The sequence below is a fragment of the Apus apus genome, chromosome 12 (genome assembly GCF_020740795.1).
Source record: "Apus apus isolate bApuApu2 chromosome 12, bApuApu2.pri.cur, whole genome shotgun sequence".
Lineage (NCBI taxonomy): Eukaryota > Metazoa > Chordata > Aves > Apodiformes > Apodidae > Apus > Apus apus.
In genome coordinates this window covers 1237294-1257572 of record NC_067293.1, presented here as the reverse complement: position 1 = coordinate 1257572, position 20279 = coordinate 1237294, and the positions used below count along the sequence as shown (strand labels likewise).

Here is a 20279-nt window from a genome sequence, read left to right as displayed (position 1 = left end):
GACAATTACCAGACACTGAGGAACACCTTTAAGTCACAAAACCACTTTTTCCCTCCACTCTTTTCTTTTTAACAGCAAGATGATAGAAGAGACAAATGGGGAGGCAGAATTCAGAGAGCAGCATCTGGGACACCTGTGGTGGCTGAAATAAAGCAGAAGAGTCTCCATGTCATCACCAGAAGTAGGCAAGACCTGGTAGCTGGAGAGACACAGCCCAGAAGAGTTGAACCAAGTATTCTTTCTAGATATTCCATGGATTAGTGACTAATTAGTCTCCATAAGGACAAATACTTCAATTAAACCAAAAATTCAGCTCTGGTAGCAACACAGAAACCATAAAGCGAGCTTGACTTTCAGAACAGTATCAATGGCACTAGGAAGACAAAGACAGCATTGAGAAACTCATATTACCTGGACACAATTAATAAAAACCTCAGAAACAAGGTGAATTGTGGGAGGTGGGTCTCACTGGGACCTCCAATTTGTTCTTCCATTGATGAGCACAGCAGAGGTTATAAATGCTGCAATCTCCCACTTCTCAAGCAGCTGGGAGCCCACTCAGATCCAGGCTTAGAGCTGCTGGCAGGGAAGGGTTCATCTCTATCCCCAGGCAGTCACTGTAAGTCAGTCTAATTCACAGGAGAAATCTTTTGGACTGCTCTCAATTATGCTGACGTTCAGCAGCCACATGGGACTATCGACCCACTGGAGGTTGCAGGCCTGCTGCTTCTTGGCTGCACTGCTTTCCTTGCTTCCCAGGTGAAGCTCCGTAATGGGGAAATGTCCCACCACCAGCCAGCTGGGTGTTTGAGCCCTTTCCCCTGGCACCACGACAAGGCTCAGGACTGAAACTGCAGGGTCCAAAAACTTGAACATCTTACTAAATCCTTAGGGGCATAATCCAAGACAAGGCTTGTCTACAGAAAGTAGTTTTTACTGGAGACCTTCCTTTGTGGTGTTCCTATTTCAGCCATGGCACTTGAAAAGCTCAGGAACAAAGTGGAGCCCTGCCAGGTTTCTCACATTCAGAACAAAGATGGCTCACCTGAGAAGCTGTCACTGCAATGCTTTAAAAGAAATCGGGGTTCAGTCTTAGGACTAGGAAGTTTTGGGAAGGCAGAAAGTTGGACCTGCACAGCAGGTTTCTACAAGTAAAAAGTCAGAGCCTGAGAGTGTTGCTGGGTTCCAGCACAGTTCTGACTGGCACCAGCTCAGACCCAGCATAACACTAGATTCAGACTAAAAGAGGTGGGTAGCAACATCAAGAACTATCCAGAAAGTACAAAACGCTGTTTGCAATTAAGGCTGAGGAATATGCAGAGATGTGGTCTATTGTGGGAGGGGTTGCTGAGTTGTTACCCTCCAAGCCTCATATTGCTGGTAACTCACATTCAGACAAATAGTTTGCTCACATCCTTCCCCAAAGTTCATACAAAGTCCAGCTTACATATCTCAATTTAAAAATTAAAGGTCAATTCTGAGTGTCCCCATCACCCATGTCCACAATTAGGATATTGGCACTTCACTGTTACCACACGAAAGGTGCAGCAGCCTGGGTCAAGCAGACACAACACCAGGAGACACAGCAAACATGTCACACCATCACCATATCACACTTTCTTCCCTGATGATTGTTTCATCAAAAATTCCTTTGCTGCTCATTTGCAAAAACCTTCTTCAATCCCCGGGAAATTGAATGTGGATGGGAAGGATGCATCTCAGCCTCCCTTTTTTCTCTAATCAGTCAACACCTGTGCTCTCCAACCCGTGACAAGAAAACAAAAAAAAAACGGTACACAGCAAGTTTCTCAGCACTGAGACCTTTAGCACAGTCAGTCCCTCTGGGACACTGCCATGCAGACACAGGGGCAGCTCTGCAGATGCACAAAGAGTACAGAAGCTTTTGTGCTCTGATTGTGTTGAAAAGAGATTTTTTTGGTTAGACCTTCAGGCTGGAGACAGTGCTGTGAGACACAGATAATGCTGTTGAGTCAGGTACCCTAAAGTAAACATTCACATCCTGCAGCTTGTGGAGAACTCAGAGGAGGTTCAGGCACTTCTCAAACACAGGAAGGAAACAGTGCAATTTACAGAGCACTTCAGAGTCTCAAATGTCACTCATTTTTCTAAAGGGCAGACTTACACAAACCTGAAGTTTGAGCATTTTTTCACAGAATCACAGAATCTTATTCTTCCAACACAGAATTTTTTCTTCCAACTGTTTTCTCTAGGAGTCCCTCTCACAGAACAAAGCCTTAGTCTGCATAACAAAGAAACATCCACTCCCGACAAAAACCTTCCCTATATAAGGAAGATTCACGAAAAACTTCCTGGCTCTGACCTCCATTACACACTCCTAGGAGCAACGAGCCAGAGCTTCCATCTACCAACCAAGCACCATTAAACTGGGATTTCCTGAAAATTCAATTGGAACAATTATTACGCTCATTATAGGTTTGGTAGCTCCTTTGCCCAAGTGAATGACTAAGGTTAACCAAAGTCAGGTGCTCAATATTGAGTAGGACATTAGAAAGTTCAGCTACTGAATAAAAACGATCATAACCCATACAGAGGTCAGGGAGTCAAGAGCAGTTAATTCATTTCTACCACAGCCCTCCCCATGACCCAGAGGAAATCCTACAGCTTCTCAGAGCTTCATTTGCCTATTCAGCTGCAATACAATAGCTCAGAGCTGTTGGGGTGATTGGAGGAAAGCACTGAGAGCAGACAGGCCAGCTACCCTCCATGTATACTTCTGTGACATGACATCCTTTTTGTCAAAGGACTTCTTTTTATTCTTCATTAATTTCATCAATAACTACAGCTTTCAGAATACATTTTAAGACAAAGACATGCTTGAATATTAATGCCATCAAAAAAGAATGGGAGTTGAAAGTATGTCCTTGATCATGTCTAGACAGAACCATGATATAATGGATTTCTACTATCAAGGTAGTAGATATAAATAGATTAATATTACTCAAAGACCTAGAACCTCTCTATGCATTATCCAGAGAGCAGTAATCCTACAGCACCAGCCCTTACTGAGTACCTATTGGTTAATGAGGTGTCCTACCAACCTCTGAGTTCAAGTAGGAACCTCAGTGTTCAAGTCAAATGAGAAAACACAAATAGCAGATGTGAGGTCAAACCCAGGTCTGAACTCCGTGACTCTGTTTCAGAACCATCAAAACCAGAACAATTCCCAAACCTAAGCTCCTATGAAATCCATACTTCCATCCCGTTACAGCCAGCAGCCCAGAAAAGGCATCTCACACAGCCACAGGAGAGGCTGGTGAGATCAGACTAGTAGGCCCCTCTGACTGCTCGACAAAGTCTGTTGTGCCAAAGAGGGATCTGGCCCCAGCTGCATGAAAACTAGTAAGGTCAGAGACAGCATCGAACCTTGACCACTGTTCCTTGTGCTCCTTCGCAGATTGGTGTATTTTTTATCTCACTTGGACTGCAGTGTGACCACACGTTCTTGCAGCCTATCCCTCCTCCTGCTTTTTGGAAAGGACATGAGTCCCATGAATGTGCCCCAAAATTCTCCTGCATCCACCCCTCACCAGCAGTTAGCTGTGATCTTGACAGCCTTGCAGCAAGCTCACTATGCTAAGCTCAGAAGAAAAGTCACTATCAGGAACTTGGCAGCCTTTTTTGGGGGGATGCTTAGCTGGCTTTGAGCCATGGACCCAAGCAGCTCTTGTTCCCTACCAAGGTTTGAGTCTTTGAGCATCCCAAGTGTGACCATGTCCAGTAGCAAACAGAAAATGTCCCACAGACCTAGCTGTCAAGGAGCAAAAGCATGCCAGAGTCCAGGATCCCTGCCCATGTTTCAGACAAGCCCTGTTCCCATTGCTTATTTCCACAAATTTGTTTCCCCAAGGGTAGCACAGAAATGCTTATTGGGACCCAGAGCTGGTTTTGTAAAAGCTGCAATATTGGCATGAAGCATTCACACAGCCAGGAGTTCAGCAACATGAAGACCTTTGTCAAAAAAGGGAAAAAAAAAAAAAAGAAAAAAAAAGAGTGGGTTCATTTGTGAGTTAAGACTGTTTTAGGTGTAAGCCCGGGGGAATTAACTTTAACACTCCATTTCAGCTTCTTTTTCCCTTTCTCCTTTGCACAAACTTGCATCTCTCTCCTGTCAGACTTTGATGGCTTTATGTAACTGTTTAAAAATTGAACAAGCTTCTTAACTTAGGTTTAGCAGAACACACTTTTTTGCTTCTCTCTCTCGAATGCACATTAAGAATAAAGATTTCCGGAGAAAACAAGACCTTTTCCATCCTCTGACATCAGCCACTGTTGTACACAAAGCCACGTCCTTGAGGACTGTATTTTTTGTACATTCTGTTCCAGTACAAGCCGATGCATCTGCAGCCCCATTGGGCTTTACAACTGGTATCTGGAAAGACTTATCCCAAAGAAAATACACTGCTTCACCACCACAGCAGCACCCACACTTGCAACACTTCAACAATGGGGAGAATCTAGAAAGCAGTAATGAGGAAAGAAACACAAACCTTGGCAGTAAGGTATGGCAGCAAAAGCCCTGAGTGGCAGACAAAGGTTTACCACATATTATGGCCAGAGAGACAGTCTGTGACCCGCTGCTATCATGAGAATGATTTTTCTCTTTTCTTTTTTAAATATAGCTAAAAGTTTCTGCTGTGTGACTAGATGAAAAAGCATGAGAAGAGACTCCCTCGAGGCTCAAAAAAAAGAGGCAAAGAACACCCACCCTTTTCTGTGTGTTTGTATTTCTTAATTACATCAGTTTCTAAGCCAGAACCATATTTGTTGACACTTCAGGTTGGCAATGCTGGTGAAAGAGGCTTTCGGGAAACCCAGTAAAAATATTCAACAGCAAGATTTGTAATCAAAGCCCTTCTCTTGCTCGGTCGATTACAAAGGGTCTGTGTTTGCACTGGAGGCTCTTTAGGGCAAACACTGCTTCTTACTGTTTGCACAAGCTCAGAACAACAGACTGGGTCGGCACCCTGGGCCACGAGCTATATTCAACACCACACACAGAGCACGGGCCTCTCTGGCTCGAGCTGCTCTGCTCCAAGCTCAACCACGGGGCTTGCAGCAGCGAGCGAGGCCTGCGAGACAAGCACAAGCCATAGCCTTTGCCCAGCTCCAGTTCTGGGAGACAATGAGCAAAGTGCACCCAGTTCTGCTCCTGCTCATCACTGCACCACTGCGGGCAGCCTGGCTGCCGTTTGGCACTTGGTGTCATCCTCTCTTCCCAGGCCTGGGCAACTCCAGTGGCCATCCTGTGACCATCCTGCAGCAGCCTCTCTCTGCTTATAAACCCTCAGCATCCTGGGCCACAGCCATCCCAGCCAGCAAACCCAGAGCTCGTGCTGCACACCAACAGTACAGGCCTTCCCCAGCACAATGATGCTGTGTTTCCCCCCTCCCCAAGTCACAAAAATTCACAAGGGACACAAATGCATCAAGCACTGCAATCTCAGCAACATAAAACCAAATTAAACACATTTATACTGTTCTATGAGACCAAACACCTCTTGAATCCAAACAACCAGGATGTGACAGTCTCACAATGCTGCTGCACAGAGGCCAGCACTATGCTGCCCCTTCTAGGGATAGTAATGCCAAAGTACAACAAGAAGGCCGCTTCACAGCACATGGCAGACATCTGCCTTCCTGCCCAGAGCTTCTCATTGCACAAAGCTTGCCTCCAAACCAGGCTGAACTGCTCCCAGCCACCCGCTTCTCGTCCATTCTGCACAAAGCCAAGAGGGATCACAACCTGCCCCTATGACTCCTGCTGCACTCCCTCCGCTCCACACCAGAGATGTTCTATAGCTGCTCTATAAGCTCTAGGGGAGGATATTCCTTTGGCGGCACCACCACCAACTACCTGGTTAACCCCAAACCCCAGCACACCCCCAGCTGCCAAGGACAGCCCTCTCAGCTCAGCTGCTCAGTGTCAAGTGAGAGTTACCCACCATCAAATTTCTGACCTACTTCTGTGCTGTGTTTCTCCCCCTCCCTGCTGCTGCCCTCAGTCCCCAATTAAATCTGTGTGAGATTTCCTCAATTATTCTCTTCCTGCTAATAGATGTGGAAAGAGGATGCCACAACAATGTATTCCCCTGGCAATGGTTCAAAATAAATTTCAGAATTAATGTTGAAGAGTGCAGGATGTAGGAATATTTTAATTAAATATAAATGTATAGCAACGAGCAGTTATCTTTAAGAAAGCTGATCTTCTGCTGTCACCACAATACTTCACCTCTCAGCCATGCAGTGAGAATCCTAGCACTCTTATTTAATTGACAGGCCAATAAATCAGCACTAATCTTCCTTTTTCGTGTAGCTGTGCATGTTGATGTTCAGCTGAGTCAGCTATTTCAGAATACAGTAAAACTCAACTGGAACAACCTGAACAGCACCATGCATGGGAATGCTGCTTGAAAAATACTCAAGTTTGGAAGAGGAAAAGCGTCCTCATGCTTGAAACAGATACATATGCATGACAAAACTTGGAGAAGGGACCTCAACAATAAAACTCTGTGTTTTGAAATCTTTGCAGGAGAAAAAGTTTGTATAAACCTCTGGAAAGAGGAGGAGGAATAGAGAACTCCTATTTGAACACATTAAGTAAGATACTCTGACAGGAACCCGCAATTCCAGATGAATACAGAGATAATCTGAGTAAGATTTCTAATTGAGGCAAAAGAGGTCTGTGAGGAACAGGTAATGAACAGTGCCTGGGAATTGCTTTGCCCAGTACAGAAGACAGCAAGCCTTTGTTCAACTTTAGAGGCCCCTTCTGACTCATCCCAGAAAAGCATTGTGAGAGAAGACATTGCAAGTCTTCATAAAAAGGCAGCTTTAATCAATGGGAACTCCACCTGCACACCTACAAGCTGCACCTTCCACACCTGAGTTCCTATTTTATCTCCTCTGTTTATCCAAAACTGTATCCTGAGCCAGAAATGCTATACAGTCTCCTATGAGCTAGACAACAAACTGCAATTAAACACACAACTGCAATGGGAGCTCAGTGTAGCAATATTACAGAATAAAGGGGGGGGGGGGGGGAATATTTTAAGCCTGGTGGAGAGTAATACACAGTATATTTAAGGAACCCAGACCATATCCCTGCTGCAAATACCCAGTAAACTGAACAGGCATGTCCATAAGCACACAGCAAAGAGCTAGGAGGGTGATCTCAAAATTATTTAGGGCACTGCAGTGCTGGATGAGGCTGAAATAAAAATTAATGAAGACTTAAGATAAAGTAGCAACAGAAACGCCTCCGCAATGAGATATGAAACCATCTCCCACAGCAAGGAACTGACAGGTACCCAAGAACCACACAAGACAGCAGAACCAAACAGGCTTTTGCTGTGCTAGAGATGGACTGAGGAAAGGAAACATTTTTAAAAGCAATTCTCCACTACTGTTTCTTCATGCTCTGTGTGGAACCTGGATGTTAAAAATTATTAACACTCCTGGGCACAGAGTGCCACCTCTCAAAACACAGGTCCTCTTTTTGTATAAGGCAGGCAGTGACTCCTGTCCCACTGAAATTATAAGCAGGAATACTCTGCTCGTCTCTGGAAAACACACCTTCTCCAAGTACCTCCTGAGAGGCTCTAAAGAAGCTGCAGCTTCCCCTCTTGCCTCACTCCCATCCCTGTTTGCCATATGTACACCAAAGGCCTTTGTTTCCACCTTAATGCACATGTACTGAAGCTATTTTTGGCCAAAAGTGACGTGGCTTTGTTTGCATAACTGAGTTCTCACCTCATGATCTCCCGCTCTAATAGTTCACAAAATAGCTGGAAAACGTCTTGACTCCCAAAGAAGTGCCTGTAAAGTTTGGTTTATCTTTATCTTAAAGAAAAAAAAAAAAAAAAAAAAGAAGAAAAAAAAAGGTGTTTCTGCAGAAGCATTTATAGAATGCTTCAGCAAATTGTAAACCAAATTATTTAATGATGACCAGCTGGGATGTAGGAATTTAATTCTGCACTGTTTTGGGTGAAAGAGTACCAAAGCAGAAATGAAAAAACTAACTCACACAGGCAGATAACCATTTATACAGTGGAGTTTTAAATGCTACAGCCAAATTCATGGCAGGCCTGAGATGTAACAACTTAAATCAACCCAAAATACCATCCATAGGAAATGCAAACTTATCACTGATGGTCAAAAACAAAAGCAGAGCCCAAAATAGCAGCATTTCAGATTAAGTATGTCAGTTGGACTATTCTCAACTGTCAAAACTGAGCTGTAAATCACAGATCTCTCTTGAGGAATATTTGATATTTGCCCAGTGTTAAAAGTGACATATCTTAGAAAAGAAAGAAATAAAGATAATAGAGAACGTAGGGAAATAAATAATGTGTACAAAAAGATTCAACCACTGGTTCTTCTTATCCAGCCCGAAACTGCTGGCAGAAGACATGTCTGCAACTACTCTGTCACTGCAAAAAGCTGTAGAGATGGGACTAAACATTTTCCTAATCTGCATAGCTGTCTGAGCTAGGAGAATTGACCATTTTTGTTGTAGCACTTCCTTGTTTTGAAAGTACCAGTACTTCACTTCCAGCCAAAGCTTTGCCTCCCAGGATGGTGTTGCCTGAGCAAGAACCTCACAATGGACAAGATTATTGCTCAGTTGATACTTGAGACATCTCTCTTCACTATCTTCCTCCCTCATCCGTCACCCTTATCCACCCCCGCACCCAACATTAAAAGGCCCTGAAGAATTTCACTTTACATACTCATTGGCTCCAGTGAAGTTCCATCGATAAAAAGAGTAAGGAGCAGCTCCATCTCACTGCTATGGTTAAGTCTTGAAAAGCTTTAGTTTACCTTTTTTTCCTTTGTTTTCCCACTTTCAAGTTTCTTTTACCACCTCACTACAGCCCATTTAAGTGCCTGAAAGACAGCTGCAACAAGGTAGCCCTGTCACTGCTTGGCAACATGCTGCTTGCTATTCAGCTCAGTCCCTTCCCAGCATTATGCTGATTTGACATATCCACTTCCACATCTAAATATCTCAGAGACATCAAGTAGCCCTGCAGCATAGCAAGTCCTCTCTAAAAGACATTGCCTGGCTGCAGCAGGACCTATTTGTTTCTCTAGGCAGGGCTAAACTCACCTAAAAATTTGGAAGTGTATCAAGAGACAGAATGCTAAGGAGCACCCTTCATGCAAAGGGCAGTGGAGGAGTTATTTCTGCTTTTAAATATGCAAATTCTTGTGTGAGGAGGACTGTAAAGGGGTATCATTCAGTACTGACTCATCCCTCTTGGAACAATCTCCTGCTTGGGCATTCCACTCCAGCTGTGGTTTACAGCAGGCCTTTCCTGGCCTGAAGCAATTGTTTTGCTTTCTTTACTCTCACCAAATCACACACAGCATCACTGGGGAGAAACCCTGCATTTGACACCACTACATGAAGCAACAGCAGACAAGCAGAACTGTAAAACACTTGGTTAGAATGTACATTTGCAGGAAAACACAACTCAAGCTGGGAAGTGACCAGTGTCCGAGCAGCTCTCCACATTCGGCAGAAATTAAATCCACTGCTGAGGGCAAGAGTCGTTCAAGGTCAGTGGCCAAAGACCCCTTCCCAAAGGTGGTCCCCAGTGGCCACCGGCTCTGTCCCTGACAAGGGGCTGGTTTCTCTGATGCTGGCTCATGGTGGTTCAGGCTCTGCAGCCTTCCCCACTCCTCAAAGGAGTCTGTCCCAGTGCTGTGATGGCAAACACTGCTGAATACTGGTAACAGCTCTACTCCAACCAGCTGCTATTCCACCTTTTTTCCAGTTGCAGAGGAGTGCAACCACTGACCCCATCATACCAGACAGAGCTAACATGACATATCTATTCCTGTTCAGATAAGACTGATCTCTCAAGGTTTTTGGACAACAGGATAATATATTTCCCTAGGTATTAGAAACTGAAAGAGATTTATTAGGGGAATTTTTCTGTATATTCCGTGCAGTCCATTAAGAGATGAAGCTTTCTCATCAAGGACCTCATTGCAGGCCATGTGATTTCACTAATACCCACATTCCTTTTGCAGCTTCTCATCCTGTTAATTTTATACTCCACATTCTCCAAGTACAAGCACAGTGTTGGGTTAATGTCCCAACTTTAATTCAGACATAAAATCCACTATAATCCTGTAGAACAAAACTAGGGACAAAATTAGAACTTTTATTCCTACCTGTAATACAAGGTAGCAGAAGCTTGTTAGCCAAACCCTACTTCAGCTTCTTGATTTCAAAGCACAGAACAAAATCCAGCCAAAGCAACTGCACCTTCCCTGCAAGCCCCAGGCTTTCCCATGCCAGTCGAAGCTACACAGCAGCGTGCCTTGGGTGCACTGCATTTGGTGCTTTATTAACGTATCACCTCCACATTACTCATGTACCATCGGGTTAGAACAGGTGGGGGAAAGGAGCAGAGGTGATGGTCCCAGATCTTCCTTCCAGGACACCAAAGGAAACAAATCAAGCATTTTGGACACAGCACAGTATTGCAGACAGCTCACACCATCACAGGACTAGAAGGACAGCTCTCCCCCACAGGAGCCCAAGTGGAATTGCCCTTGGCCATGTCAGTCTGAGGCAGTGAAGAACTTCAGACCTCATCTCTGAGAGCAGAGGGAGCCACACACATGGCAACCACTTCCCCCCCATCCCCTGCTAAGTCTGGAGGTACTGACCTCACCAGTGACCAGTGGCTTCCGCAGCACTTCTGTATGGAAGACGCACCTCAAAATCACATCTCAGCAGCTACAGCAGAGATTTTGAAGCTATGACCCATGCTTTTGCCTTTCCCTCCCAAATTTAGCTCCTTTTCAGCTAAATACTGGTGACACTGCAGTGGCCTTGAATCACAAATGCAGTCAGAGCCTAGGAAGCACTACAAAAGCATTTGCTCCAATATTTACTCAGAGATTTTTCATGCTACACCTACCACAGACCTGACTTTATTGAGAACATAGTGCACTGGGGAAGGGCAAACCACAGAGTATATCCCGCTGCCAAGCAAAATGTCATTAAGGTTTTAGCAATGCAACACAAATTGTGAGTTTATATTAAAGCTTCTTTTGTATAAACCATATCCCAGAGTGAAACACAGTGACAGAGCTGAGTAATGAGTTAAAGAAAAGCAATCAAGGTGGAACTACAGAGCAACAGGGAAAAGGATCCATACCAAGCTGGTATTTCAGATGAGGACAGAACGCTTAATTTGAACCACAGAGGAGGCGATTGTGTCCAGTCATCGTTATGCACACATTTAATACTATGTAGGATGCATTACCTACCACCTGCAGTTGCACAGAAAACAACCCAAGGTCCAACTGCATTACAAAGACCATCACGAACTGGAAGCTGAGGTTCTTAATATAAACTTACACATAACCTGTAAAACAGCTGGGAGCCACTGGAACTTCAAATCTCTCTTTTGCACTACCCAGACCATAAACCCATGACTCAAAGTTCAGCATTTCAAGCTTCTCCTTCCTGTAAGGATTCACACTCACTGAAGCCCTGTCTGTGCCCAGGTGTGGTGGAGAAACACCTGTACTACAGCATCATTGTTATAACACCAGAACAGCCGAGGCCTGTGTCCCCCACAGCACTGCTCTGTACAAAACCACAGCACTCTTAAATGTTATTTCTAAGCAAGACAAAATAACCAGAGCATGCTAAGTTTGTAAGCAGTGCTCAGCTTCTGGTACTAGGAAATCTAAAAGTGTATTTTGCACTAATATTCATCACAGTCACTGGGGAGCAAGTTCAAGGCACAGCCCATTCATGCAAAATGGATGCAAATGGGTTTAGGGATGACCCAGAGTTCACCCAGACTGTACACACTCATTCAGTGTTCTCTGTGCTCTGACCAGTTCATAAACTAAATCGGATTAGACACATAAGACCTCAGGTGTTTAAAAGGCTGCCTGCTGCTGCAAGTCCCCAAAGTGCAGAGCTCCTTGCTGAGAACTCTTCACACAGGCAGATGGGGAGCACATAACAGCACTGGAATCATGAGACTCCGAGACAGAGGCATCAGGATTCCTCAGCGTGGACTGAATTGCTGTTTCCTCCTTGAACAATCAAGCCCATTTTTATTTATTTGTTTTTAACAATACTGCACAGGCAGAGTTTTTCAGAACTTGCAAAAAACATGTATCAGTGTCTAAGACTGGCTTCACAGAGGAAAGCAACGGAAAAGAGTATACGAAGATTTCAGAGCACTGCTAACTAGAGCAGTGTAATAGGTTTACCAAGATATAAAACAAACCCCAAAAAATACACAGATCAGACATACGCTGCCAGCAGAAGTACAGAGTGTTTAAAATGGGGGAAGAGAGATTAAAAAAGGTTGCATTTTCCTGGCAGCCCTCCATACATGCATATAAACTTCTCATAATCAGCATACTGATATTTAAACTAATTAGCACCAGGAAAGCCATGGGTCTATGCCTTCCTATCAGCCTATTCACGTGGACAGAAGGACTAAAAAATCCCTGATTACACACAGCTCACGTATCAGAATGCAGCAGCCCACCATCCCTGCCACACCCCCTTCTCCCCTTCTAAAGTGGCAAGGCAAGAGAAACATGGTGCAAGACACATTTCAAAGAGGAATAAAAAAATAATAATAACCCCACTAACCAAAATGCTCACTCAGCATTATGCCAGAAGATAAAAATAGAAAGCAGGAAAGCTGTTACTGAATATCAAGCAGCATTCCCTATTCATTGCAGCACGGTATGAGCAAGAGAATCAACTTTCCCTTCACTCTGCTCTCTCAGAGGCTGCACATTGATTGAATTTCCTATTCCTCATAAACACACCAGTGGGGAATTAGCTTTGGAGAGCTGTGGACTTACACATCCACCATCATTGCAATGGCAACCCCCCACTAGCTTCTGAAAATAGCTCATGACTTAGAGGAGAAAGGACAGGCTGGGCTGGTGGTTTTTTGTGAATATTCAACACCTTTGCACAGCAGGCCAGTCTATTATTAGAACTGGGGATGTCAAAGGAGCTGGCTCTCATGCAAAGTTTCCATTCTAACTAATTAGACAGTGGTTTCCTCCAGCATATAAATTTGTGCTTCAGTCCCTGGTACAAGAGCATATAAAACAGGAAGGGGGAAAAGAGGCAAAGAACAGGCATGTTTGCAGCCATCTTTGACAAGTTAAAGGCTGAAAATTAAATCTCTAGTCACAGCTAAGATAGAGAGAACCAAATCACACATGCCTCCAGAAACTGAGAAGGTGGTTCCAACTTTAGGATGGGCTGAAATTGCCTCTGATCAGCCAGGTACGAGCTGGCATGACCTGCCCAAGGGCAAATGACAGAGACATGATAGATGCCAAGGGCCCCGTCAGAGCTAGGGGGCAGCCTCTTGGGTTACACGTCGGCAGTTCAGCTGTTTGCTGCAGCAAAGTCTGCAGTTTAGGGCACCCTGAGGTTGCCTGAAAGTTGGTCTAGACTGTCAAACTGTTCCTGCAAAAGCAAAAAGCTCCAAGTGACCTAAGCACTAAAACAAAATGCTTTGCACATAAATTGTTTAAACTCAGTTTTCTCCAGGCTGAGAAGCGTATTTCTGAAAAAAAAAAATAAATATATATATATACACACAAATACTGAAAGCTTTTAAAAAACAACTTTTCCTGCTTCTTGAAATTAGGAGAGAAATATAAAAATATTGCATGACTCAACATGTACCACCCTTTAGTCCTTCAGTTCTCTAATTCCCACCTATTAAGTGGGAACAAGAAACCTTACCTACTCCATAAGAACTTTCTAAAGCTTGTGCCCAGACTTGCAGAAACTGACTTGTTAGGACAGCTTGGGCATGGCTGACAGGAGAGGAGAGCCAGGAGCAGTAAGAAAAAACACAGGTTTGTGCAGTGACATGTGCACTGCTAGGATGAAGATGAGCTGGAGCACAGGATTAGACACTTGCTCTTCTCTCCTTTCCTGCTACCACCACTAACTTCTGCCAGCTGCAAAATCATGGACACTGCTACAAACAACAGTCGCAAACAGTGGTATTGACGAGGGGGACTCCTGCTTGGGCTTACAATCAGCCTTTCAGCCCAGACTCCTGGGTCAACAGGTAACTAAGAGATGCCATTTCTAAATCACACCTGAAACTCTATAAAAATAAAAAAATTAAAAAAGAGAGAGGAAGGGAAGGCAATGAGAATGTGCTGGGTTTTTTTCCCAAATCTGCAAATTGCACAGAGCAAAGAATAAGTAGCCTCTAAAGTTTCACAAGGCAGCTGCTCATCAACAGCTCCACATTTTTGCCTGACAGGTGATACAAATGCTCTTTTTGCACGATCTCCAACACCTGTCTAAATGCCAAGATGACACCAATGCCTCTAAGAGAAGCCCAACGCTTCTTCAGTCTCCTCTTGCTTTCTTTCCACCTCATATGTTCCCATTCAAGACAGAAATCAGGCATAGTTTCTGCAGAAGCCGGGCCTCTGGTTTGGAAGTATAAATCACTCCTTTCTGTGCTAGCTCTGCCACCCGACTGGTCGTCAGCTGTCAATGAATGCACCTGACAAGAGATACCCAAGCCTACAAATCCTACCTCAAATTTATAAATCTTGCCAAAAAAGACACATCTTGCTAGCAAAGAGTTGATTTACAGACCTGTAGATCTTCACTCAGCTTGGGGCAGCGGCAACAGATTAATTTTCCAGCACTGTCATTGTGAGCCACATTTATATACCCTACTCTTACAGCACTTTATACAGAAGCTCTTATTTATAAACCCCAGCACAGGTTTCACACCTGCCTGTTCACCATAATTCAGGCTGAGCAACAAGCTGCCTAGTGGCAGCACTGACCAAGTCTCCAAAGGCATCTCGATCAGCACCCAAAACCAATTCTCTGCCCAGTGATAGACTGGTCCTTGGCACACCTATGCCTGAGCCAAACACCACCCACAGGTCTCTGCTCATGAAGTCACTTCCCTTTCCAGTCACACACCCTTCCTAGATACCACCATTGGAGAAGCAAAGACTCTTAACTAACCCGCCCCAAACTTCAGCAGTATGTTTGGTTTGTCCAAGTTTCAATTTTCTGCTGCCTTTGTAAGGGTGCTCTAATGCCAGGTCCTATTTGCAATCAGAAACAGGTCTGGTGTCATTGAGACGACTCCGGACACACCATTTTGTTTCTTGTGTGTTGAGTAGCAATACTGTGTCAAAACAGAATAGCACCTTGGTTTCCACTCAGGCCTGAAGGATATCTATGGAAGCTGCAACACACATGACTCCACTTAAAAGACTAAGAAAGTGTTTGATTTATCAAACACATCCATGCACTGGTCAGCACCAGATCCTGAGCATGGAAATGGTTTATATGAATAACACACCTGATGATACTCCTAGGAAGGGCTTCCATACTGTACCACAGGAAACTTCACTGCTCTGACAGCAGCTCTGCAATTGCCTGCCTTTATTCTGGCCCTGAGGACAAACAGATCTATGGGATCATTTTATCTTCCAGGAGATCAGCTGTTCAGTACACCTCCAACCAAAACAACCTGCCTGAGTTGAAAAAAGCAGTTTACGCCTGGGAATCAAGGTAGGACCCAAAGGGAAGAGCAAGAAAAGAGAGGGCTGGACTCCCTTATCTATCCCCTGACTTGTATCTCAGCCCCAAAACATCAGAGGAGGAAACAGAAGTGAGACAAGATGGCATTCCAGAAAGGCATAAGTGACTGTAACACCAGTGGTTTGAACCTGCACATGTTCCCTGGAAGCCAACACCCAATGCAAGCAGGCTGGAGGAGTCTGTCTCACTTACTGCCAACTGACTGCTACTCTGATGGAAAAACAGACCTAGAGGCCAGGTCCTCCCTGGAAATCACATTTCAAGAAGGCAGTTAATCAGATATCAAAGGGAAAATTAATACCATAAGGAACTGATAAGGAAGGACAGTAGTGGGAAGGGAAAGAGCCAGAGACACAACTTCAGAAGGTTAGTTCCCCCTCTTGATTCCAGCAGGGAAATTCCTGGCTCTCAGCTCATCCTTTGTCTGCCCTAGATGAACAACAAGGGCTAAGCCTCTTCTGCCCTATTCCCTAGAAAACTCTCTTTGCATGACATTAGTTGCCAGCTAGCAAATCTACTGGGTTTTGGACAATCCAGAGTCTCATATGCTGGATAGCAGTGAAACCAGACTCAAAAATAATACAAAACCAAAACAAGACCATGCAATAATCAAGGTCTCCACACTTCAGACGCATGTCACAGCATAGATGAAAAACAATCCCCATGTAGGCAAGGAAACACATTGGACAAATGATACAATTTTTACCATCTTTTCTCGGTTTTTGCCAGAGAAAGCCATGAACATTCCCAGGTCCACAAAAACTTTTACTTTCCACACTAGAAGAATCATTCACAAAAAAAGAACAAAGTAGATTATGCCTATACTTGTGAAATATGTTAGAAAAGAATTAGTGACATGAGTTTGTCACTAAGACAGTGCTAGTAGCAGCACCAAACCCAAAGGACACATGGTTAAAAAAGGAAGAAAAAAATAAAGCAAAATAATCAAAACCACAGAGCAAATTTATAGGCAATTCAAAACGTCACAGTTCTCTCCATCTGCAGGGAACACTCAGCCAAAGACATGGGAGGCCCAATGCCTCTGTCAGATCATAAAGCCTCTGATATATAGTGAAGGGAAACTAATCTGGAGAATAAGGATAAAGCACCTACTCTTTTATTTCTACAAAATAACTGTAATAATAAAAAAATCCCCATCTGTGGCTGATAGAACCACAAATTCAGGAAGCTGTTAGCAAAACATATGGTTAGTTTCCAAGGCTAAACGTGCAGCAGGCAAACACCACCCCTGAAGAAGGCAGAGGCATATTTCAAACGCCACCTTACCCTACTGATTTGCAGCTTCTCAGCTCCAGGCTTGAAGAGGTTCCATCGACGTCCACCGTTCCTGCAGTTCCCGCGCACCTTCAGAGTCTTTGAAGCCTCTTCATTCTCAGCTGCCAGGATAAAATCCACAGGAAAAAAAAAAAAAGGAATGACAAAAGATAAATGCTCTGCTTAGCTCAGGCTGGGGGCGGAGGCTGTTTTTTTAAATGAAAGAAACAAAATTGTTTGCAAGAGACTCATTCAACCTCTTCTTTAGAAAAAGACAGCAGGGCCTATATTTAGGTGCTTTATTCAGTGCTCTTGGGATGCAAGAAAAATAGCGCAGCTTGGATACTACAAAAGGCAGGCACCAAGAGCTGAGAGCTAAACTCAGAGATGGTGTAACCAGGTGGGGTCAGGTGAGCCAGGTGTGAAGCCAGAATGCTCTCCCAGGAGCACCAGGCAGCACAAGAGCCTCATATGCATGCAGCAGTATTAAAAATGCTAGAGCTTGTTGGGTCGTAACTGCTAACAGCACCTCTGCAGTTTGGACCTGCACAAATCCCAGGTTCAGTCCTTGTGGTCCACACAATTCAATGCCTTGAAAAAAACAGCTCCTTGAATTTATGCAGAAAACAAAAATGCAGAAATTCATAAAAGCTGTTTTTCAGAGAAACCGTCCCTCCATCCTGTCCTATCACTGTAGTGGTTGTAAAAAGGGCATGTGCTGTATGAGGCTGGTACATACCCCAGCACAAAACAGCTTGCAAAGAGAGGCAAGTGGTGGAGGAGAGCTGGCTACTCACCTTGCAAAATTAAGCTCTGCTTTACTAATCAACCCAAATTTTCAGCTCCCCATCCTACCCCTCTATTTTTTGGGTGAAGCTGCTATTCTGTGTGAGACCAGGGTTTTTCCCTCCCACATCTGGCAACGTTAGATTTAAATCCTTTTTTCTGTCAGACTCTTCATGTCTCCTAGCCTGGAGCAACCACCACTGGGAGGAAGGACCAGCACAGGCTCCTGTCAGCAGGTGCACATGGTCCAGGCAGCACACATATACCTGTGTATGTACATACCCCACCAGTGTTCCCATCCCTTGGAGGTCTGTCATCCCCTTCACGGAAAAAAGGCATCTACAGAAAACAGCCACATTCTGGAATTCTTCCCTAAAAGATGCATGATTCTAATTTTCTTTTTCCTGACACACCTCTAACACAGGCAGAGGTTTCAGACTGTGTCAGTCCAGAGGGGTTTGAAACCAGGTAACAAAGGGTAAATGACCCCCACTTTGGGAGAGCGAAGATCCACACCCCAGCTCCTGGGATCAGGTCACCTTTACCCTACAGGGTAAAACACAGAGACATGCTTCCTGCCCCCAAAACACACAGGTGGGGATTCTGCTCTGGCCAGGACAGCGGCACAGAGCGCAGCAGAGCTGGGACCCTGCTGCAGCCCTGGCATGGCTGGGTGGGCAGCAATCCTGATTTTCTTCCAGCGTTGCTGGGAGAGAGATTGCACTGAGACCCATTTCCTAATGCCGATGCTGACGCAGGCAGCCTGCTGTTATTTTTAGCAACATGCCTTTCACTTTCTAGACTCACAGAAAATCAAGCTGCAGCACGAGTGCTGATTATAGCAAGAGGCTGCTGCCAGTCTCCAGAGGCAACGTGCTGATACAGTAGCACTCAGGAGCAACCTGCAAACACAGTAATGCTCACATTGGGAGATGCATGTGTTACTTCCCATGTGTTGGAAATGTGTGCACCCCGACAGAAGAGCCCTCAATTAAAGGGGCAGCCACTTTGCCTTTTCCTTCCTAGCTCTTCTTAACCCTGATGTGCTGCCACCATCCATCAACTGCTTGGATCCCCCGCGTGCTCCCAAGCGATGCCAGCACAGTCTGGCAGCACTGCCCTGCTTGCCCATTGCTAAATCACAGGATTCTTGGTGTTAGCAGCATCCCTTCAGGAAATGATTTCTGTACTCTAATTATCAATCTCTTTAATTAGAGGTTCGAAAAATGATGTCATCTCTTTAACCACCAGCCTACATACCTGCCAAAACAAGACCCTGCCAGCAAATACATTCTGTAGTGCTTCCTCTAGTGCTGTTCTGAGCAGGATAAAAGCAGAGGATAGCTCAATACAGTCTTTGGCTCATGAGATTCTCTCTTCTTGATCAGAAAGAGTACTCAAGCACAGGAGAAAAAACTTCATTTCTTGCTGTCTTTCCAAACAAAAAACAGAGTTGATGGATACTGATCTCATTATCCATCACCACTTGCCACCTCCAAATGGCAAGTACTCACAACAGAGGCTGGTCACAGGACAGAAAGCCAAGAGGAAACTACCACATGAAAACTCACACTGAAGTTGAACAGCTTTTACACCTCATGCGCCTATGTGCTCACCTTCTTGTAACCAAATTATAGGGACTACCTTACAGACGTTAAAGAGATAAAACAGCCTGATTTCATAAATACACTGTATACAAAAAAATATTGGTAGCTCACAAGAAACTCCTTAGTATGTGGCTATCAGAGCTCCCTCACCTGGCCCCAGGGTTGTAACAAGCACGGGTGCAAGCCACATTTCTGACTTTTTAACCCCTACTGCCCCTGGCTTGCCCTGCAGGGTGGGTGAGACCAAAAACCCAACCTGGGAGAAAAAAAAAAAAAACAACACAAAGCTACTCACCACGTCTTCTGAGCAAGTGCTGCATGCGGCCTCCCAGCTGGTCCAGCCCCATTGGGGTGCTCTGCGAGAGGGGTTCGGAGCGACACCTCTCCACGAGGACTTTGAAGGGTGGTGCTTGTGGGGATGGTTGAGAGGGATGAGACATCGGCTGGCAAGAAAAGGGGCAGAGAATTAATTTTACCAGTACGCGTGAAACCTCAGACAAAGCAATCACAGAACACATACTAATACATATAGTTTTTGAGACAGTGCAACACACCTTAGACCTTCTCACTGAAATCCGCACCTGCTTCATTCTTTTTTTACTGCAAGATTTAAGACTTGTTGGCCCTAGAGTTGAAGTGCCCAACTCCCACTGTGTGGGGTCCATTCCCTGAAACCAGCTCACAGTGCTTAGGGATGCTTAGCCTCCAAGGCATTTCTGAGTGCAGCACAGGATGCAGACGTCTGCTTTCCACGCAGCATTCTCTCAACTCTCGCATTACCAGCTCCCAACAGGAGCACACACAGGGAGTGAATTAGCTGGTGCCAAAGACCTAGGTACTAAGTTCAAGTTGGCTTCACAGTGTGCAGCAAAGGTTGGTTGCTTTCTAAGGGACAGCAAACCAGCAGCTAAAGAGATAAGCTGGTTGGCAGGATGGGGCCTCACCCACCAGCTCCA

General features: G+C 44.7%; 1 protein-coding gene across 6 annotated transcripts in view; it reads right to left on the bottom strand.

Annotated features, from left to right (window-relative positions):
- Window positions 1-20279, bottom strand: part of ARHGEF9 (Cdc42 guanine nucleotide exchange factor 9) — a 215639-nt gene that overhangs the window by 147740 nt on the left and 47620 nt on the right. For all 6 annotated transcript variants that reach the window (XM_051630749.1, XM_051630753.1, XM_051630748.1 and 3 more), the window contains exons 3-4: window positions 19619-19766; window positions 16943-17052 (exon numbers count right to left, since the gene is read on the bottom strand). In XM_051630749.1, coding sequence (XP_051486709.1) covers window positions 16943-17052; window positions 19619-19766 — 258 coding nt within the window. The remainder of the gene's footprint in view (window positions 1-16942; window positions 17053-19618; window positions 19767-20279) is intronic.